Raw genomic sequence first — 23,889 nt, 5'->3', positions numbered from 1 at the left:
TTAATATGAAGTTCATTGTCATTTGATGTAACTGTTGCATGGACTTTGGTTACTGTCAGTTCTTGTTCGCTGGGAAATAAGTCAGCATGATTTGCAGGTTTTGAACTAAAATTTGCTTTACTCTTGATGATTTGTAGATTACAGTAATCATCTTGTTCTTTCTATCTTTGATTTCACGGACGTCCTCAATTTTGTTTCCTAATTCAGTATCCTAAATATTGAGCGATGAAATAACATTTAGAGTTCGGGTTATTTTATTCCCAGAAAAGTTGTTTTAATTTAAATGCGTTACGTAAGACCGTATATGGGATTGGACCCTTTGCCCTTTCAGTCTCGTTTTACTCAAATATCAATAACTTCGGGCTTCATACAGTACTGTTCAACCCCATTTCTTGGAAGCTATTTTCGTAGCAATAAAATAAAATATTTCAATAGAAATTTTATTCGCTGAACGATTTTAAATACATATATGGTAAAGGCCCTTAGAGGTAATAGCATGACTTTAAATATATTTTGGACAAGAATAACGTGCTTTAATCAAGTAAATAATGAGACCATCTATTTAATTCAAAGTTAAAGTATAGATCCTAACCTTCTGTTCAAACTACTGACACGGACAAAATCAATGAATGTTATATGTCTGTGAGGATCTCACAAACTTGTTTAATCATCATAAACCAACAGTTTAATGTTGGTTTGAATTTTAACAGCTTCCATGTATTTGAAAGCGAAAGTGCATGCATTTGCACATCGCTCGGCAGCTCTGTTTACATAACTCATTTTGTTTAAATTTTAATTCATTCTTATTTTGCTTTATTTGTTCATCACCTCAACTTTTAAGAAATATTTCTTCATCTTCGTGCCTTTTTCCTTTTGAAGATGCTTTTCTAAATAAATAATAAGAATGCTTCCTTGATATTTCATAATGCAACGTCTCTTGCTGTTTTCTTAGTAATTCCATTTCGTGTCCAGCGGCAAAGTCTGTAACTAATATTTTATTTACATTAATTTCCATTGTAAATGCCAACTTTCTCGGAATATACCATTACATTAATGACTAGACGGAGTTCCAATTCACTTTTTCAGTTCCGTAAGCCATGCATGCGAAATTGCGAACAGAAATTCTCGACTCCCATTTCCCTAGCACAATTCTCTTAATAAGCATCTCTCAATACACGTGTTTGTCAAACAATGAGAATCAGTCATTCAAGAAGAATGTCCCAATTCGATTTTACTCAATCCTGATCGCGTTGCGTATAAATAATCACACGTAAACAAGCCATTTTGTGCCTCAACTAGGCTATTTATCACGTCATTATGTTATGGAGTTGCCAAACGAAGCTAATGATGTATATTTTATATACTGTTACAAAACAAGTCTATTGGGTTTCGAGTCACAACGGTTCGCGAATTCCTTTCCAAGAGAAGTGAAAGCCACCAAATAAAACGCTTATCAGAGCGGAACGCTTTTCGTCATGTACTTCATTGACAAAACGCCTAGCTCTGTCCTTTCCAAGAGGCAATGAATGAATATTGTTATTGCATAAATCTAATTTTAAAATGATTTATTTTTGCACTACCACCACCCGGTCAACTGCTCTCTCCCAAAGACGCGTGAGGAATGAGGTCGGCGCGTTCCAATTTTAAATTTTGATTGTCAGTAAAGACTTTTTGATACTTAGAACTTTCACTGACAGTTTTTTTATTCTTTATCTGACACGGGCCTAGAACATTCGGTGCAGCCAAAAACTTCCGGTTCTAGTTCCGGTTAGTCCTCAAGATATAATACTTTGAACTACTAGAGTTCTCTTATTGAAACGAGTTCTTTACTTGACTTACTCTTGCTTAGCTTATCTGTATTATCGCACTTTTAATCTCAATTTCATCTTTAACGAGTTTTGTTGCACAATACTCGACTCGATCTAACTTCCTCCAGAGTTGACGGCTGTTTGATGGGTCGTAAAATTTTAAATGTGAATCCATTAGTAATCTTGGTCGCAAAACTAGACGGCTGTGCTCTTGTGTTTTATGATCGCCATTGCTTTAATTCTTATACAAGTGTTTTGCGTTTATATAAATTTCAGTTCTCATGTTCATCCTGCAGTCCTCCCATTAAAAGAACTGGCTTATCTGCCCGCAAGCGGTAACCCAAATGACACATTCACGGTCCTGTTATTACTCCGGTATCGCATCGGACCAATTATAAATAGAGACTGATAAGTTCCGTTACTCGTGCCTCCGCCGTCCCTCTCGCACTCCCACAAACACCTCCATCTGATGAAAGAGACGGCAATACAAACGAACCTGTCTCGGTGGATTCGCGTGCCACGGCTCGGGTTTCCCCGTATCGCGAGGCCACTTTCCTTCGGCGACATGCGAATTCATCATTTCTTCATATTGAATCTTAATTTTAAAGATTTAGAGCTCAGAATCTCTTGTAGCCTTCCAAAGGGTGTTTATGAAACCCGCAATGTCTTAACATTGCCAATTTACGATACCACCCTCGTTTGGGAAGAGATTAAATCTTGCTTTAGTTTACAAAATTGTTTATTTGAATTTCAAATTGGGATTAATGAAACTGATCATGTTATTGACCCTTGTACATTCGTTGAATAACAATCAAGGTTCTAGCTTGTTTCTAGATACCGGCGTGATTTTTGTACAGAATTTTAGTCTCGTATTTTCTATATTTACAATCAATAATAAAATAATCGATTCTTGCAGAGCCACATTTGTTTTTCCCCTGTTTTTATCTACATCATTATTAAAATTGAATACAGAATCAACTTCACTGTTGGCTATATTACTTGGAATATTTACTCCTGTGTTGACCTCCAATAGATTATTACGGTTTATTATTTAATGGCCGCCTTATCGCATGATTATTGAAATAATAATATTATTTACTTTGCAATCCAGACATTACGACTGGCTTATTCAATTCCGGAATTCTCACTTCTTTAGCTGGCATGTATGTCATTTTTCCTTGAATTTATGAGAATTTAAATATCCACATAAAACCCCATCATAGGAATAGGCAATTATCTATGATTAATTGGTGCTCCGTCCATTTCATGATAAAGTACTTCCATCCATCCGTGATGTAAGTTGGTAACAATCGCTGAACGCTAAGGTCGCAACTATCCGTGTCATAGAGATCGCTATCATTTCCGTCTCCTACCGATTTGAATTCAATGCTTCCACCATTTGTTTATTGTTCATCGGCATTAACTTGACCCGCGGTGTGCACATCCATTTCATAATCAATCGCACCTTGAAATGATTCCGTTAATTTATAATTCATGTTTTCGTGACCCATTTCTGATTTATTTACAACATCGTCTGAATTAAGAGCGGCGTGGATATATGATGATCTGGATACTCCGTCATCCGCTCGAAGGCGTAACATAGCGGTCCACCAACGTAACAAGAGTTTCACCGCTCTGTAACGGATGACACAAGCGGTTACGGTACCCGCGCCCGCGCGGTGGGGCGCATTCGACTTTCAAACTCACGCGCACGAAAGCCATTGCTCCAGCACTCGGTACACGCTCGGCCCGTCTTCGGCTACCATCGGATCTTTACTCCTCGCACACACTATTAAATTAATCTTTATTCCATTTTTCTACGACAGATTTTCCTTTACCATTATGTTTGTAATCTAAAATGTATTAAACGCGGAAACGTCGACAATGAACAGTGTAAGCGAAGGTGTCTTGAGTAGAGTCTCAATTCGCTTGCAATTCAACCGTGGTACGCTCGTACCGTTAGCAGTGAAAGTGCTTGAGCAAAAGTGAAACGGATGGTTTAGAATGGCGCAACTTGCTCGAGATTGCCGTAAAAAATCGCGATCGTGGAAATGTGAGAGGTTACCGGTTGGTTCTTTGAGGTTTTTTTTGTGCGAACTTTTTTTGGGTTCTCGATCTTTCTTTCTCTAGTTGTTCGAGAATGTATTTGGCTATTTTAGAGTTTCTTTAGTGATCTAAACTTTCTTCTGACAGCTACCTACCGTATTCATCGTCCTTTTTAAACTGGAATTCATCCTCAGCTGTATTCTCCCCATTATCATGGACACTTACTTTTACCTCAGCAGGTATTCTCTCTCTGATAACTTTTAAATCAACCCATCCCCAACTAATTATCCCCTTTACAAGCAGAAAGTAGTAAGTCATTACAGCAGTCAATATGGAATGACAACGGTATCGACTAACCTAATTTCACCCATTGATTGTGTATCAACTGTATGTGGCACGGATGTACATACGTGCGTTTCTTTTTAACACAACTGCCACTTAGTTTTCTTTCTATGGTGTGATGGGAAGTCAAAATTGAAAATGAGAGATAATGACGACGAATTGAAGTGTTCAATGTATGTCTTTGGAAGGAGAACATAGAAAAGATGCTGATTTAATTATGAGGAATAGTAGCAGGGTGTTAGTGATCACATTGGCCCCGGTCGTCGCGGGTTCGAGCCTCGCTCGGGACAACTAAATATTTACCACGTTTTCGTGTTGTGTGACGTATGGTAAATGCCACCATGACATAGAAGAAGAAAAATAAATAATAGGAGTCTCTAGTATTTCGGAATTCCTTCTCCTATATTAGAAAAGTTAAGAATCTAGGACGCTAATGGAGAATCCCTGCAAAAGGCAGATTTTTATATACACAATTGTATCAAAAAAAGCTTACCCTACTTTCCTTGCTTACCACATTTCTAACCATTCATTTATTTCTTTTTAGGTTTTGTAAAGTATATTTTTACACCTTAGCATACAATATAGTCTAGCCGGGTCTTTCGGGAGATACTATTCCTCTATGTTACTATTCTTGGTCGGATTTATAAATAGAAAATGATTGATGGGAATATCGGGGTGTATGTATACGCTATGAACCTAATTTTGTTTATAGGTTGAACCTCATAAAAATATTTTTAGAATATATTTTCGATCATTATGGAAGCATTTACGCGGTTATGTGTTTATTTTTTTTACATACTGATGATTTTGTATCTATTTTATGTTCTAGTTTACGATAATTTTGTGTTATAAGTTTTCTTTCGTATATTTGCCAAAATGACTTGTAACAATTACACTAACTTGGAAGATGATAAACAAATTGCTCAATATTTTGCAATGATATCAAAATAGCGTTTTATCTGATGTTGTTAATTTGCTTATTCATTGTTTTATCTACCCTGTAGAGTTGTCCTATGGATTCAATATTATTTTATTGAAAAAAAAACAAAGGTTGTCTGTAAGACATTGCCTTTTAGCGATAAGATCCTCAGCTATACCCTACTTTGCGTTTTGAGTATTATTTTTAATAAATTGTGATAATGTGTAGTAAAGGAAAAAAGTTTGGATGACCAATTAAATGAAGATAAGAAATTATGTTCTCCACTCTCTTCAAACGAACTTATAACTTTTAATAACATAAAAGACCATTTCAAAGAAGAAGTAAATTAAAACAAAATTAAAGGATAAAACAATACGACAGATGTACGCGGCGAATGGGAGCGCGGCGACAGTGAAGCGCGACTATCTAGGTTAGTTGGTCGCAACCTCGCCGGTGGGGGCCTCAGCGATGGGTTAGGTTAATCTTGATTGTTCGCTTTGACTCGATGGGAAACTGATCATAGATATACCTACGACAAAGGTGTAGAAAACGCCAAAAACTATAGGAATAAGAGGATTGGAAAATTTTAGTCGACCATCTCAACAGGTGTCGTTGGATCCGCAAATATTGAGAGTTGAAAACATCGCCCAATTTGAACAAAGAAATATTTTTTTTTTCTCTAAGTTAACCCTCTCCCAAACGTGTGTTTTAGCCACATTAAACAACAGAACACTTTCTAACAGCAAAGTTTATTATAACGCATCTATAAGGCTTCCATTAATCAAAGGTTCTCCCGGCCCCTAAATATTTGTTTACTCACACAACCAATTAACTCCTTAATTACCAGTACTATACAAGTCGGTCCTTGGACTCGTTTTTCTCGGAATAATTTCAAGATTTTATTTTGCGAGGAAGGAAAACTCTAATGTATTTTCCCAGTTCGTTAAGTAGAAAGGGCAACAAGTGAATATTGCGACCTGTTTATGTGTTCGAAGGCTTTAGAAGATTCTTCAATGAAGGTCTGAGTTTATCGTGGGTGGATTTTGTAATTATTTCTTGTTATTAATGGCTTTTAGTAAATTTTTGTAATGTTCTAAGAAATTGTGGATTTATTGTCCTTCATTTGCGAAAATATTCGCTTGTGCAGAATGATCTAAAACATATGTAGCTAGCAAAGTATGTATTGTGTCTCTTAAAATTATCATAGGTGTTATTAAAATAAATCTACGTCACAAACAATATTTTAAACGCTTTACGTCATTTTGAAAACTTCGCTTGGAACGAGATAAAATTTAATATGTATGAAATAAATTGTCTATAAATAAAATGCTAATTTTCAGTCGGTCGCAAGACCCCGTGGGCGTTCTCATAATGTCATATTTTTAGAAGCTAATGTTTGTGACAACCCTAGACCAACACGTTGGCTGACGTCAATACGTACCTTTTGTTTCATATCAGACGCATTTGCATGATTTTTTAATGTTAGATTTTATCACCAAGTCTAGCTAGCCTATGTACGCAAATTAAAATGTCGCATAAACACGACAGACCAAGGTATTTGTAATATGTTGAATGAATTATGCGTTAATGAATATTCTGTTAAACCTGCTATTTCTTTGAATATTTAACATGTTTACCGTAATGTTTAATAATGACATTATTATGCTCTTTAAACATGTGCCGGGGCTAAATGACAAAACTTAATTGTTTATTTCTAAAAGGATAATTTGTACTTAATTTTCTGTAGAAAATAAATCATGAACTCCGATTAAAATCAAGAACAATTTAGCTCAAATGTAACATCGCATTATCCTCGTACCTCAAATCTGTGCTTTGTTTACAAAAAAATAAAGTTGATAATTGCATGTTGTTACCAGTGCCCCCTCTCCCCGAGGCCTGGTATCGGGGTCAGTGGGACAACGGTAAGTATGCCTCGCGGATCCGACCAGTCGCTCAGCCCTGAACTTGGTTTGGGATTTGCTATGTTACGTCATTATGTCATATGTTTTGTGACATCATGCACGTTGGGTGCTTTTGATGCGTTAGCGTTTTGGGGTTTACGGGAAAATGTTGTAAAAAAGTGTTTTTTTTGGCCTTTTTTTTTAATTGGGTCGATTTTGCGTTAGATTGTGGTTAGATGAATGTTTTTTTTGTATAAACAGATACGTTTATTTGATTTATTTGAACTTTCAAATCATATTGGTGATCGCTGTTTAAAAAATGCACATAAACTAAAAAAAAAGATATCCATTTTTTTTTTGAGATACCCAATCAATTAAAAAACAATAAAGTATATACCAATCAATTACTTTCACTAACGAATACTTTTTACCCTGTCAAACAGACTGACACATCATTACATTTGTAACACTTCGGAACATGTTACAAAATGCTTAATAACTTTCACTATTGTCATGACATTGCTGTGAATCGATTACGAATCGAGTATTCGAGTGGCTGTTGTAACTCGGTAACTTATCGATTATTTATTCTTATGTGTAATAAATAAATAGGACACACATTTCCTGTGGTTCCCCTTGGTTCTTCAAGCACTTACGGCACCTAGAAAATTGAAATCTAATACCTATTGCCAGGGTCTTACTTACTTCCATATTAATCAGCTCAGCAGTTTTTCCGTAAAACGTAAAACCTAACCTAACCTAACCTTTTTTTTTTTTTTTTTTTTCTCGGGGGGAAATCCTCATGGACTTCCTCCGCCTGGGGAGAGGCGGAGGGGTGTGCCGGACTCTTACCGGCTAAAACCCCCCTGTGTCCTCCTTACACGTGGGCGCGGGGCCGCGGGAATCCAAATTCTTCCGCAGCCCCGCACTGGTGCTGGCCCGCCTTGCGGGCCTCGCCTCGGGCACGGGGGAGTGAGGTGTTAAACTCCCCCGTGCAACGCCTCAGAGGCGCGCGTCGACACCCGCGCGCGCCTCCGCCTCGGGTCCGTTGAATAGGGGGCGGGGACTTCCCCAAGTCCTTCGCCCCTGGACCCGTTCATGGGGGGCGGAAGAGGGCGTTGTCTGCCCTCCTCCGGCGCCCGGAGCGCCTGCTGCGGGCGGGATCGGCAGTTGAAATCTCCCTCTCCCGTTCCGCAGCTTCCTTCTGCGACATCACGTCCTCGCAGAAGGACACCACTGCGTCCCACGACTCTGCGCTGCCGACCATCTTCCGTACCACGGCCGGCAGCGACAGATCGCCTCCTAAACCTAACCTAACCTAACCTAACCTAACTATTAATTAGGATTGCTTGATAGGAAATGCTTTGACCTATTTAACCTTTTCTTACTTCACTTAAAACGTAGCATCCACTGCCCAACTTAATTTCAATATCACTTTTCTAACTAGCACGTCTGTTGTCAGACCAAGTCACGATCGAAACCAAGTCAGCTATTATCTGTTATTGGCATCAGACCATCAATCAGACGAATGAAGTAGCTGATTGCATGATGCTGATAGCCTGGGGATCAGACAGCATCTGTCTATTGCATAAGTAGTTGAAGCTGGGAGGATTGAAGCTGGTTAGTATGTTAATGAAGGTTAGGAGAAGTCTGGTACAGTCTGCAGAATTTGATGGTGGTCAAATAATTGACTTGATGGTGACAAAGCAGAAGCTTTACAATACACTGAAAGGGAAAAATAAAAGCCGAAATTGATGGAAAAATTAAAACAGTCAACAGACCTGCAGTCACTGACTGCAGAGACATGTCAAGTATTTCCCAACCTAAGTCTAAATGATTCTCTCGAGTATCAACCGCTTTTCTCTCAGAAACAGCCTAGCTACAATATGTAGACATTATTACATTACAAACATAAGCCTATAAGTTAAACTAAAAAGATAGACGAGACCTTGAGACGCGGTCCTTGAGATAGTCTGGATCCAATGAATATTAAATAGCTCCCTTGATACAACTTGATACGTTTCTACTTTAACTAAACTATTTTGAACAGAAAACTGAATTACAAAGAGTAAATTAAATGTAATTCACAAGGATTAGATAAAGAATTATTTTGTTTAAAGGATTAAGTCTGTATTATTGCTTCATCTATCACTATTTCTTTTTACTATTGAAAACATTAAACGCTGGTGAAACCCCAAGTTAATAGTACTATCAAAACTAAATGGGCTAAAACTATCAAAACTAAACTATATGGCCTCAGTTTGGCACCATTAAAGAGTTTTAAAAAATTCATCTCTGTGGTGTCGAATGGATTTTAGTCAATTTTGAAGATACTCAATACAATATTCATATTGTTCTACTAATATCCCAGAAATTAGACTCTGTGCTTGAAGGTTGCCAATCAATAAGCAAAATAAATACAAAGAAATTAAGAAAATCATTGAACTGTCTTTATTGTAAAACAAAAGATAAGAGACGTGCCCTCACCAAGGACACGGACGTGATTATTTCGTACTTTATTACTGTTTTGACGACACGTTTAATACAGACGAAAGAAGCTTTCATATTCAAAGAGCCAATATTCAAAAGTCAAAGTCAATAGTTTTAATCTCAAACAGCCTAACGCAACTCAACTCAAATTTGGATCCCATGAAAAAGAACATAAAATAACTTAGGGAAGTAAAAGATTGTGATGCAATAATTTATTTAAAGTGCATAATGCTATCGCAGTCTTGAGATGCATGTTTTGATATCGTAGTGACCTTTATGAATCTCAGAATCGCATTCATTCCATTCATCAATTACAAATTGTGCGTACAAGTAATAACAAAAATGTGACCAATGGCAGGCTTCTGAGTAACGCACACAGCTGAAGTGTTTGTGTGCGTGGCAACGTGCCGGTCTCACGTGGCGGCCGGCCCTCGGGTGGTCACGTGAACTGGCTTTGTCTATAAACTTAGATTGTACTAGAATTTTGTTTGTGGAATTTGGTCTTCTAGAAGGTACTAGAAGAAATGTGGATTGCTCTTTTCCTTTTTTTCAATAGCCTGTTCAATCAAGTCAATGTTTTCGCTTTATTCAATTTGAAATTGAAGATGACTTGCGACATTTTTTTACAGATTTCAATTAACTTCTTTGATCTTTTACATTTTTTATTAATGTACTAGTATGTCGTCTATTTATTAAAGAGTGTTCTTAAACTTCCTGTTTACTATTTCTTTGACTTTTTCTAATCTACTATGATAGATATACCCGTCTAACCTAATTTCTAATGTCGAAATAAATCAGCTATCTCCACAAATATTCTTCCGTATACGATAAAACTATAAACGTTTAACCCGACCTCGTTCTATGCTATTTCTATAAGTTTACATGGCTTGATACCACAATAAACATCCATTTGGGCCCTAAATAGAATACCTCCATCTGCATTATGAAATACTGACGTTCATAGAATAATGTTCAAGTTTTTTCATCCACGTGCAAGCTTTTGTATTGTTTTTTTATCAAACAAAGTAGCCTTTTACTTGGAAAATAGCACGTGCACCAGTAATTGAAGCAAGGGTAATGTGACCTGAACATTTTTGCATGCGAAATGGAAATTTTTCAAAGATTTTCTCAAGGCTTCTTGTTGAAAGTCAAAACTCAACCCCGAATTCTTTGTTCTTTGCGAAGGGGTTGGAAAATAGGAATCCTTTTTCTTGACACTTAAGTAAGGGGCAACTCTTGAAGCTTAAACTACACAGACATGTCTTAGCAAAAATTTTACTAACGTGTTTTTTATGGATTCGCCAATATTATTGTGTTAACCCTGTGGAACCTTTCCTTTTGACTGTGAAATGTGACAGTATAAATCCTTTTAAACGAAATAGAACCTCATTAAAAGACATAAAATTGCACTACAATTTACCCTAAAATAGTGGCAATCTAGTTCACAATATTAGGACTGCACTCAAACGGCCTACTTCCAATCTGATCTAAATTAAATTGTAATTACACGCCTGTATGTGGGTTTGTGTGACTGTTCTAAATATACGACCCGATTGTTACCAATGTTTGACAATGGATTTCGTTCATATTGCATACCTAAACAAGTCCTTTGTCTTTTTCAAATCGATCTTTATTTACTGTTCCTAGAATATTCTTTCTAGGTTTTGCTTCAATATTTCTACTTAAGTGATCTTTCAAATCAATCATGCATTGACAGTTCTGGTGGTGTCATATCTTTCAGCATTTTTATATCTGTAGTCATTCAACGTTTCCTTGCCTCTAATTAAATTCGGTCATCATTTTTGTCATTTTTTAGGCCGCTTGATAAGATTATCAAAGCAAACTCATGACGACTGTCATGACTTCGCGAATTTTGAGAGCTATTTACTACAGGCCTATTTTCTGTTAGCCCAGTGAGGCTACCCAGTAAAGACAGTGGTATTTGATACATCATATTCATGTTCACCATTGACTGCACTTAGCGTTGAACTAATAAAACTTTGTACCCACTGTAGTGATGCGTTTTCCTTACATCGTTTTTGAAACGTACGAAGTTATCGTCAAGCAATCATCAATAAATTTAACGCGAGGTCTACGTGTTTAAGTCTTATCATGATAAAAACAATAAACAAATAGATTTAATACTGTGTTACGCGTGTCTGCACCGTAGTGACTGCGTCTGACCTTGGCTGACGATAATTTAGCGAAATACGGCTCGTTCAATGTCATGCAAATTGCGGGAGCCACGCCCACTGCTTGCTAACCTAACGGTATTGAAGATGCGTTTGTAGTTTCCTTATCCGATTTTTTTTACTTGAGTTTTTCCATGAAGTTTTTGGGGCATCTGTTGAGTCATGATTGGCGAATGAGTCATTTTCGTCTTATAATCCCCTAATACAATTGTACCTACGGAAAATCCTCCAAGAAATTATAGATAGTGATAGAACACAGAGAGAACAGAAATGTACTGAGGTATCCAGGCACGTGTATTATATTTCTCTGGACATGAACAGCTAGTCTCAAATCATATTGAAATAATCAGGATTTAAAAATGTTTTCAAAATTTTGGATTCGTGGTAGGCGTTTGACACTGTGGATATCAGTTGGCTCAGTTTGTATATTTTATTTGTATCGTGTGCAACGTGAATTTGTGTGCCGACCATATCGTGTGCGATCATTTTCTAAAAAGGGGTCAGTGGGTCAATGTGAAACTGAAATTTCGCATTTAGTATCTGTTCTGTTGCAATTATTATGACGAGGATTTTCTTTATATGTGCTTTAAGGTAATATTTGCTCTCAATTGAGTTCATAAGTTTGGAACTTAAAGTAATCTTAATGGCGAAATCTGAATTTTTACTCGTGAGCAATGAATGAATGAAAGTCATTTATATGTAACTGCGAAGAACTATGCACCTATAGGTAGGTACAGACTATAGTGATGTATCTTCTCCAATTATCTCATTAATCCCATTTATATTTAAACTCATGGAACTAAGGCATAACCCTACCACAGTTATGCAACGCGACTAACGATTGCGCAGTAATGTGAATCCTTACAATAATCAAGTCTTAGACTTTCTTATTTCATATTATAGCTTGGCATTGGGTGCGCCGGATGTTGCCAAACTACTCGTATATATCTCTTCAGGCATTTTATTCTTCTTAAATAGCCTTTTTGAACATTCTTGATGCTTGAGTTGAAATATGTAGGGAATCGCACGGTTGGAACTTCTTTTGTATTGTTTGTTGCATTTTGTTTTGAAGATGAGAGGAAATTGATGGATAGTTTTACTATAGTTGGAGTTTAGTGTAATCTCAATTTGTTCAGAAACATTACCAATGCAAATTGAGGTATTGTACCAATTATTGTCTGTAAGGTCAAGGGTGAATGCAAATTGCAAATGTTTGCCAAATAATTTTGTCCTTTCAAAAGACTAGATGTCGCCCAATTTTATATAGAATATGATGAATGGGGAATTTTGTTACCCAATTGACATACAAAACTGTGTGATACCTACCTTTACAGAATTTCACCTTTTACCTTTACAGAAGAACAAATCTTAGGTATATTACTTACTGGCGTAGGTGGCTCAGTTCATAAGACAGCAGCTCAATATAATATTGATTACCAGCTGCATCTAGTTAGATTGGCAGCCGATGCTTAAGGGAATAGACTAGCCAAGTCATTAATAATAAATCTTCTGTCTAGCTGGTGCGATATGACAATAATGAATTTTCCAAATCAAATAATAATGAGTTTAAAGTTATATATTCCTATAAGTGGTTTATATAGATTGTTTAGATTATAGGATGGAGTGAAAATATTACCCCATTTTCCCCAAATTCAGGGGGTATTTTCCCCCCATGAAAAATGACATAGAAAAGCCTCATTAACCCCAGTCATTTGAGCCTACACTAAGGAAGTACATTTGAAAGGCAAATACAATCATTTTGCTTGTAGTATGTATCATTTAGCACTACATAATTATGTATTTAACTTACATATGTATGTTTGTTTGTATGTGTGTTCGTTATCCCGGTTATAATGACTAAATACCTAGTATAATTATTTTTTTCTTTACTGTTATTAAGGTTACTTGTATTTATTAAATTGTGAGAATTTGAATAAAGTCATGTTTTAATATTGATTTATTTAATATTTAAAAAAAGAAAAAATTATTTACAATTTAGCGACTCACTTCTTGAATCATCTTCTTCATTAAAGAAGAGATATTTCAAAAAGATGGATTAAAAGTAAACTAGTGTATTCTTTGCCAAGTAAACATTAGTTTGGTACCAAGCACGAACAGACAATATTTCAAGTACTTATTTCTAGAACATGGCAGAACTACTGCAGTTATGCTAATAAGAAAGTAAAATACTGCCGTATACAAATAAATATATTAATAACCAGAAAGAAATTGGCTCAAGCAACTGTAGAATTTTGGACCTATATGAAAACCACAAAGTTCTCTCATCAATCGTTACAAGAAAACACTTTTCCAGAAATAAATACATACTAAAAAGCTCGTGATTCTGCCTACGCCCCATTCTCAAGCGTGACAGTTATGCTAAGTACTTACAAAGTTAAAAAGAAAAGAACAAGCGATATCTTGCTCAAACATTCTCCGCGACGCCGGTAAATTTACTCTGTTACTATCCAACCCTTGTTGCCAAAAACTTCTACCGAACGACCTAGATTTTACAACCACTCGACATTAAAAACACAACCTTAAGAACTACAAAATAAAGCTCAAAATTTAATGTGTCCACAATTGATCCCAATAACTCAAACGAATGTCGACTTTATTTGCTTTTATCATAAAGTTAATTTACGTATAGTCGCATTGTTGTACTGTAACCTTCCGCAAGACTGCTGCTGTGGCCTCGCTCCTTCCACGTTCAAGGTTTGATTCCTAGACATTGCTCACGAACAAATCTAACCTCTATTTTCAACACTTTAGAGTTTACTTTAATAGTGGTATAACATCTCTTGGAGAAAACTGTTGTACAGAGCTCGTAACGGTCCGCAATTTCAGCTATCTGTCAAAAAAATTGCATCTAAAAATTTTTGAGTGGTCGTTTCATAGAAAAGCACTGCTATAAGTGTTTGTGAAGCACCGCTATTCTTTTTAATATCTCTTTTATGAGTGCGGAATTTTATCTCCAAGTCAAGGGGTATTTGTTTGGACAGAAATTCTTCTATTTAGAACTTTATTGTAGAATCAAGGACAGGGGTGTGGGGGAATCTTATATGTTGTAGTAGGTCAGTTTTAGGGAGACGAACCTATTTACTTTGAACCTTAGCAATCCCTTTTACTTATAAAACTTTTAGGCTTTTGTTATAAAATAAAATGCCTGGATCAAACCCCCTGATCAATGTTTATTGCTTCTCTGAATGAAAAGATAATACAGATATGCCGATGATAATTAAATTCTTTCAAAATTTCATAAATTACTTTTTCCCTAACTTTATTATTTACAAGGAAAGAAAGAATCTCTGCCTAAAGAATCTCTGCTGAAAGAAAAACTGACAATAAATTCATAAATTAATTGTTTCTGCTTCCTCAAATCTTGATATGAAACATTCCCATTGATAAACTTTGAGTCATCAAACTTATCATATATCCCGGAAGGCAAGCGAGGTCAGTTCTAGGAACTTAACACGAACTTGCTAATTTATAATTACAAACATACAGTTGCTTAGCAACAATAAATGTTTATCAAAATCTTTGATCACTTCCCGGGTCATTATAACAAAGGTTGAAAAGCCAATTATACGTAGAAGATCTTTTTCTAACTAAAACCCGCATTGATTGTTTGTTTGTGTTCTTGGTCAAAGGAAAATAAATTTTTCTTTCAATATTTCACTATTTATAAAATAACCTTTCCGAACGAGTAAACAGAGACTTTGTAGATACATGCGAGGCACGAACAAACACTCTAAAAATAAATATTTCACGTATTCACACTTCTAAATATAGACGCGGTCTTATCTAAAGGACAAATTATGAAAAGAGGTCGTTACGATGATAAAAGGGCTTACTGAAATAACCTACAATTTGCCGATGCTTGTTTGAACTACCTCTTTACATTGCTTTTGAGCCTTTCAGCAAAAAAAAAGGGAAAGAAAAATTGTCTTCAATTAGGCTTCAACCCAAATGAGTGGGAAAAATCATTCAACTACACATTTCATTTTCTTTCTTTCATTGAAGGTACTCAAAAAAATTGTTTACAATACTGTACATTATGTCGCCATTTTAATATCGTACGCCAAGGTTCCTCAGGAAAACGACTCGTGCACACGTTCGTGTCACATCGGCTAACATCGGGACCACTCGGAAATGGAACGACAAACGTGGAAAAAATGGGCTCGAAAGAAAATTCTTTCGAAGAATTTTCTCAGATCTATTTTCAGAATTTAATTTTAAAAAATCATATCGATATTTATTTGTAGTATTTGTGTACATATTTGACTATAAATCGTACGTGCGACTATTTTGTACGGCGGCACGTGTTTTTTCGCTATAGGTAGCTATCTGTTTCTACGGCACGTGAATTCCAATGTCACAAGAAGACATATCTACATAAATGTTATGATTAGTACTGTCTATCGTTAAGCGGAATTATTTTATGCTGATTCTCTTAATTAATGCCACGTCGGAATGTATGAGAAAATGTACCTCTGTACCTGAGTACGATGAAGTATGTACCATTCATAGAAATGGCTAAACTTGCTATCCACTTTCCTTCTTGCATTTGGCATGGAGAAATATTGAAATTTTAGAAAGAATAAGAATCGTTATTTGCAAAGATATTTTTTTTCGTATTCTTAGTTCAAATTGCGTGAAGATCTAGTATAAAATCTCGCGAAACTAGAAAACCTCTTCATAATCTGCAGATGACAGCTTAATTATCAGTTTTTCACTTTCGATATCGCTTTAATCCACATAGCATCTGAAATGAGGCGGCCATATTCTCATTTGTTTTATCCAAGGCCGATCTTCGGTTTATCGATCAAACTAACGCTCGTTAATGACCGCACGAGTAATGCAGCGCTGTGGGACCTTACTTTCCTATAATGTCGGGGTTTTTTAAAGTATATTGAATATTTCAGGGGTGAATTGTTTGGTTACCTTGTCTCACAAAGGACCCAAAAAGTTGTTTGATCTACCTTTGTGAAGAACTTCTAGATAAAAGGTGCTTTGGTCAATCAGATCTTAGTGTAAGCTACACTGGGTCTAAGTGTCATAATAAGAGTCGGTTTACAATCTTGCCGGCTGCAGTTTCGATGCCTATATGATCTCTGTTGCCTGGTAACACTATAACCGCTTCTTGTCAGATATGCTGTCTTCAATTTACTAGCTAATATCTATAACTAGCGTCCCGCCCCGGCTTCGCATGGGATAACAGTATTTCCCCACTATTATATGGATGTTTTTATACATAGACACCTCTTGTAACACAAAAATTTAAGCGGACATATAGACAGAAAAAGCGACTTTGTTTTATACTATGTAATGATTTAACTAAGACCGTCTTCTCTTTGTCCACAGGCAGTAGACTGGTGGTCAGTAGGCGTGTTGACATACGAGCTGCTGACCGGAGCTTCCCCGTTCACGGTGGAGGGCGAGAAAAACACGCAGCAGGAGATTACCAAGCGTATCGTGAGGTGCAGCTACCCCGTCCCGCCTGATGTCAGTCCGGAGGTCCAGGACTTTATTAGGAAGTAAGTGCTTTCTACATGACCATGAGGATATATACAATGTAAGATTTATAGCTGATGATATTCCTGAACGCACCCTATTGCCTGGTCGTGAACAGCGGTCCAATAGGGGCAAACGGCCCGACCGCTATTCGCCAAAATTCCTGGTAGCTAGACTACTCATAGTTTATGGAATTTCGATGAAATGAGGACATAAAATGGTTAGAGGACAACCATTCAACATTGGTATTTAAAAGATAGTCTTTTGAATTACAATAATTCAGTTAGCTGTACTATTCTAATGACAATTGTGAAGACATTTCGATCTTCATCAGTTATCTTCAAGAGAACAACTCCATTTTTTTTAGAAGTAAATATACCCTGGTCTTTCCTTAAAATTATTTTCTAATAAAGTTTCGTTTATTCACAGATTACTAGTAAAAGACCCTCGCCGTCGGCTCGGTGGAGGCGAGCACGACGCTGAGGAACTCAAGAGGCATCCGTTTTTCCAGGTTAGATATATGTTCCGAGGTTAGTTCAATACTACCACGAGTTTTGCTAACAAAACTACCGTAAAGTGGCGAAGAAAATACTAAAAGTTCAAAGTTGTAGTTCAGAAATCAAAACTGGCTTCAACTATTTAAGAAGTCCAAAGATATCATCTTCTTAAAACCCTCATTGAAAACTTGACACCAGGTCCTTGGAACCTTGTTGGGCCGAAGTTGGTCGGGGCGGCGGGATTATTCGAACCGAGTAACCGCGTCCCTGGTACACGGAAGGCTCGTGAAAGATCAAAGATGAATGATTCCACGCCTCATAAAAAGGCTCACGCATAAGTTCATCATCTTTTAGGAAAATCAACTGACAAATATACTTGAAGCTAAGCTACTGTTATCCCCTGCAAACAGTATACTCCAAATTGAAGTACCAGAAAGATCTAGTCTGTTTCCCTATTCTGGCGTCAAGTTTTCATTCTGTGGGTCAAAACCTATCTACAGCTTCTTCTTTACAAGGCATAAAACCCTTTTAACCATACTTCTATCTTCTAGAACCTGGACTGGGAAGCGGTAGCGCGTCGTGAGATCCCCGCACCGTTCGTGCCCGTGCTCACCCATGCGGCCGACACGTGCAACTTCGCGGACGAGTTCACCCGCATGCCGCCGACAGACTCGCCCGCGCAGGCGCCTAAGCACCACGATAAGTTGTTCCTTGGTGAGTGTGATATGTCCTGGGTGTATCGGAGAACACGTGAATGTCGGTCCTACGCCTGATCCGGAGAGATCCGGTGGTGTCGGATTACCGTCCCATCGGACTATGATCTATGAGAGTGAAGGAATAGTGAGTGCACCTGTGTCTGCGCAAATGCTTGCACTATAATATATCCTGCGCAGTTGGCTAATCTCCTTAAATGAGAACAGCCGCCGCCGTAACCGATAATCAGCTAGGAGGACATCATATCCTGGGTCAACATGGCTCGTTGCAATACCCTTGACTGTAGGCTACAACTTTCTTTTTCACATTTGAGTTCTGCACTATAATTAGAGAAACCTGCAAAAAATATAATAGGGTTGTTTCCAATTTTCGGAAATCTATTTAGATAGCTTTTAAATAATTTTAAGATCACCCTCTCTTTCATTTTTCGTCTCAAATCTTTTTATTTTTTATGTATTACATGTTTTTCTATTTGTCTTAAAAAATTGCTCAGAAAACGCTAGATCACGTGACTGTGACGTCAACGTTCTCTGTTCATTCCTTTACATTTTAACGCACATCTAACGAGAAAAAACTAACATACCAACTAATGGATTTCTTAATTTTAATAATGTATTTTTATAAAATAGCTACAAAAACTATAATATTTTATACATATAGATTATTTTTATACATATGCACAAAAATAAAATACCTCAAATGTTTTGAGTTGTGTACGCGGAAAAATGAAATGGTGCAAAGAAACGTAAAGTTTGTGTTTATTTATATTGAGGTTATGTTTGTGTCCGCGTTCGAAAAGATTTGATGCTTTTTCAAAAAACTTAAATTAAATGAATGTCTACAAGGTTTGTGTTGTGCGAGACTGTGGAAATACGACCATTAGTGCTCTAAATAAACTGTTCATCCACGTACCGCTGAATAAAAATCTTGGTTATTGGCAAAGAATTGAGCGACCATAAAAGAGTCTACTCTTGGCAGATTGGAACTATCAGCTTTCATAAATCCTTTCTCCATAATTCTTTAGCAGTTGTATCACTTAAATGCAATTAACACACAGAACTTCACAGAAGCAAATAAACAAAACATTAATTCTGAGGTTATTTCAATATATCTGTCACTGTCAAATACTTGTCATTGTCAAATATAGAAAGGATGACGTCATCGGTCTCTTCTCGTCGTTTTTAATGGCGTGACGTCACAGGCTCAAAATTAAAATTTCATAAATTAATTAAAAAATATATGGTCAGTTATAAATAATATAATATAGCTTATCGTGTTTCTAGTTTTGTAAACTTTCGGTGCATTTATTTAATTTTAACTAAATGAATACTAGGAAACAACCCTATTCTAAAAATGCTCAGCTTCTTGTATTATAAGAAGCTCTGTCACATTGCCCTTTTTAACATAGGAATTTCTCATTAATTTTCCAGGCTACTCCTATGTGGCACCCAGCATATTATTCTCAGAAAATGTGATATCAGATCAAATATGGATGCAGGCGACTGGACAGAAACACGACAAACTCAAAGGATGGGTCGCTAAGGTAACAATAAATTATCAACCTTATTACTTAGAAGATAAGATCCTAATTACGGGATTGTTCAAAAGAGGTACCGCGGCCCTGGTACATTAAAGGCCTACGATGGAATACGATGGATTTTTAGTCAGTAAGAGTCTGACACTCCCTCACCGCTGCTAATCCACAGCGGGAGGGGTAATCATAATCAATAAGGGGTCATGATTTTTGCCATCGTTAAAAAAAATGATTCTTGATGGTTACACAATAATGAACTTTATTGCTAAAATTTTAAGGTGGAAATTAACTTGGTCTGTTCTTTTTCAGGATTCGCCGTTCTTCCAGAAGTATGCGGTGGAATTGAGCACTCCATTACTCGGTGACGGCTCATATTCCGTGTGTAGGAAGTGCATACATAGGCAGACTGGCAAGGAATATGCTGTTAAGGTAGGTTTTTATACATTTTGTCTTATTTTTCAGAGATTTTGGATTATCAAGATGAAACTGTATTTCTTTTGCTTTAATGGTAAAACTGCTGAGCCGATTATGGGGAAATTTTGTGTACGTTTGAGACGACTATAGGCTACTTTTATAGCACAGTGTTTAAAGAATATCTTTAGAGACAAGTTATCTCTAAAGTTTAATAAAATCATTTGTGAGTTTTATCCAAGTTTCCGAAAAATAATAGGTTTTTAATCTTACGTATTTTGTTGTGCAGATCATATCAACGCAGAAAAAAGACATTAAACAAGAGATAGAGTTATTGAAGGCGTGTCAAGGATGCCCCTACATCATCACACTGCACGAGGTCTTCCATGATTCTGTAAGTATTACTACATGTTACTGCATTATACACTAATTATTAATTACCCGACTGCCAAAGAAGGAGGGTAATGTTTTTCGAGTGTATGTAAGTATGTATGTATGTCTGTTCCTTTGTGACCTCCTGTAGCCTAAACGGCTTGATGGATTTTGATGTATGAGGTATCGTTAGATTTGTCTTGATTACGGGAGTGTCATAGGATACATTTTATCCTAAAAGTCCCACGGGATATTTTTTCTAAATTTTCCTTTAAAAAAATATGTATGCGGTATCATTAGATTCATTTCAATCACGGGAGTAATAATTAATATAGGATACGTTTTTTCTCAAAATTCCCACGGGAACATGTTAATTCTACGTCAACGCAAAGCAACTCATGCGTTAGCAAGCAAAAAGATAGGGCGTGGCCTGGCATGCGGCGCGCGGCGCGGTGCGGAGGGGGATATGCTCGAGTATACAGCCCGAATGCGGGCACACGCATAAGGGCACACGTCGTTGACGGTCTTCAGCAGTAATGACTCACCTAATTCTTTTTCTTCTTCACTACCAACAGTCCAGATTGGCGGTAAATTTATGTTGCGGAGTAACATCACTCGTAATCTAAAGCCAAATGTCGTCGAAATAATTTAAAATGGTACTTACATATACATAGTCTTCTACATCTACAACATTTTCGTTAAATAAAAACAGCTAAAAAGTTATAAATAAAAGAATTATTATTAAAAAAACAAAATACCCGACTGCACACTAAAAAAAGAGTAAAACAAGCCCCACAATAATATTTAATTTATAAATATTGATGGAAAGCATCGCAGGCGGGGACCACCTTGACCGCCACCAACGAAAATTCTGCTAAATGGTGCACAACCGAAATGACTATAAATAAGCCTCTGTTGGTCCCCGCCTGCGATGCTTTCCATCAATATTTATAAATTAAATATTATTGTGGGGCTTGTTTTACTCTTTTTTTAGTGTGCAGTCGGGTATTTTGTTTTTTTAATAATAATTCTTTTTTACATACATATTATATACTTACTTGTTTAGGTTATATTTGTAATTTAAAGTTGATTTTTAATTTTTTAGAGGCAAATTTTGCCATTTATACAATACAGGTTGATTTGTTTTTAAACTTATAAGAACAGTTTAGTCCCAATACACAGGTTGACTTACAATCCCCGTATAATTTTCGAGAGGGGTGGTAATCTGGTATTTTGCAACATTTTCTTCCTGGAACATCTGCAATTCGCCGTTTTTATTAGCTTTTACTGTCCTAATGCTGGGCAAAGGCCACCACATAGTTTTACACCTATCTCTATCGGTCGCTTTTGGTGACCAGTCCGCGAGGAAGCTATACAAGTCTTCTCTCCAGCGTTTCCTTGGCCCTTCTCTCAGTCGCCTTCCATCATCAGGGGTCCATTTTGTGGATCCATTCGCCATTATTTGCGTCTCAACTGGTGTTAATGATATATTTCTCTATTTCTCTCTTTCCAGGCCTTCACGTACATAGTGACAGAGTTAGCTCTAGGCGGGGAGTTAGCTGCCGTGCTGACGGGCGGCGTAGCGGAGCGCATAGCGCGCAGGTTACTGGCACAACTGGCGCTAGCCTTGCGACACATGCACTCCCGACGCGTCGTGCACAGGGACCTTAAGCCTGAGGTCAGTATGTAGACAACTTGGACCATTGGTCCTGGAAGGAAATTTCGTCAGCATCAGCCTTTTGTCATCTCCATTGCTGGGCCTTGCAGGAAAAAAATATGGGAAAACTAAAACAAGGCATCCCTTAAAACGCCGACCCTTCATCACTTCTTATGTATCTCTGGCTTTTATCAATGCAGGATGACAAAAAAATATTTAAAAAAAAATAAACCTTTATATTCTTCTCAGCATTTAAATTATATTCTTCCTTCACACCATATCTGAAAAGTCAATGGTTTTGCAGATATTTACAACAAAAATAATTTCACTTTGTTGTCACCCTATATAACACTATGGTTAATAGAAGCCGACCCCAACATAGTTGGGAAAAGGCATGTATGGTCAATAGTCCGTTTTTTTTTATTCGAGATAATAAATACTTAAAGCTAAGCGTCCACTTGTCGGTATCGTACGCAACGGACGTATCGCACGCAACGGATCGTAGTATTATTTATATAGAAACTCAAACAAGTGCGTCCACCTGTCCGCATCGTACGCATCGCACATCTTGTTTGAGTTTTTATATAAATAATACTACGATCCGTTGCGTGCGTTGCGTCCGTTGCGTACGATACCGACAAGTGGACGCTTAGCTTAAGTATACATCTTGTCATTTCTTTATCTAATAAGTTTCCCATATTAATATTACGGTATAATTTCCAGAATATCCTGCTAACGACGTCCCGGCTGAGCGAGGCGAAGGTGAAGGTGGTGGACTTCGGCTTCGCGCGTCGGGCTCCCGACTGCGCAGAGGACAGGCCCAGGATGATGACGCCTTGCTTTAGGTAAATTGATTAATATTTATAAAGTTCAACGTCGTTTTAATAACATTGTGGTATCTTAACGAATTACTTTAATAAAAAAATGACATCTTCGAAAATAACATACGTTTTTCCATTTACTCAGCTTCAGAATAATTTTGAACAGACGCCTCAATTACCTATATTTCGTTAAAAAAACAGTGTGTATACATTTTAAAAACGGTTGCCCGGGTAACTGGGTTGAGGAGGTCAGATAGGGCAGTTGCTCCTTGTGAAGCACTGGTACTCAGCTACATCGTGTTAGGCCGACCCCAGCATAGTTGGGAAGAGGCTCGGAGGATGATGAGGATGTATGAGTGTTGTATGTGTGTGGCGCAGCCTGCCGTACGCGGCGCCGGAGGTGGTGTCCCGCGCCCGCAGCGCGGCGGCGCCGGGCTACGGCCCGCAGTGCGACCTGTGGAGTCTCGGCGTCGTCTATGTGAGTACTACTTTTTTATTTACACTCAAATAAGTATTTGTATTCTATAATGTTACAAGTAGGGGAGTTGATGAAGCTTTACACATACCTACAATTACGAACCTTGTTAAGGCAGTGATGCCCAAGCCTAATGTGTCAAAAAGTAATGCTCGCCATTGGTCCCGTACGCAGGATTATAACAATGAATGTTACT

General features: G+C 37.2%; 1 protein-coding gene across 4 annotated transcripts in view; it reads left to right on the top strand.

The window, feature by feature from the left end:
* The window catches only part of LOC124643007 (ribosomal protein S6 kinase alpha-5-like), a 101,728-nt gene that overhangs the window by 72,483 nt on the left and 5,356 nt on the right, over positions 1–23,889 (top strand). For all 4 annotated transcript variants that reach the window (XM_047181842.1, XM_047181845.1, XM_047181844.1 and 1 more), the window contains exons 7-15: positions 17,063–17,235; positions 17,642–17,723; positions 18,261–18,423; positions 19,854–19,966; positions 20,267–20,386; positions 20,658–20,762; positions 22,254–22,418; positions 23,121–23,242; positions 23,597–23,696. In XM_047181842.1, the coding sequence (XP_047037798.1) occupies positions 17,063–17,235; positions 17,642–17,723; positions 18,261–18,423; positions 19,854–19,966; positions 20,267–20,386; positions 20,658–20,762; positions 22,254–22,418; positions 23,121–23,242; positions 23,597–23,696 (1,143 nt within the window). The remainder of the gene's footprint in view (positions 1–17,062; positions 17,236–17,641; positions 17,724–18,260; positions 18,424–19,853; positions 19,967–20,266; positions 20,387–20,657; positions 20,763–22,253; positions 22,419–23,120; positions 23,243–23,596; positions 23,697–23,889) is intronic.

The sequence above is a fragment of the Helicoverpa zea genome, chromosome 26 (genome assembly GCF_022581195.2).
Source record: "Helicoverpa zea isolate HzStark_Cry1AcR chromosome 26, ilHelZeax1.1, whole genome shotgun sequence".
In the NCBI taxonomy this organism is placed as follows: domain Eukaryota; kingdom Metazoa; phylum Arthropoda; class Insecta; order Lepidoptera; family Noctuidae; genus Helicoverpa; species Helicoverpa zea.
Note: the sequence above shows the minus strand (reverse complement) of the source record. Positions and strands in the feature narration are given on the sequence as shown.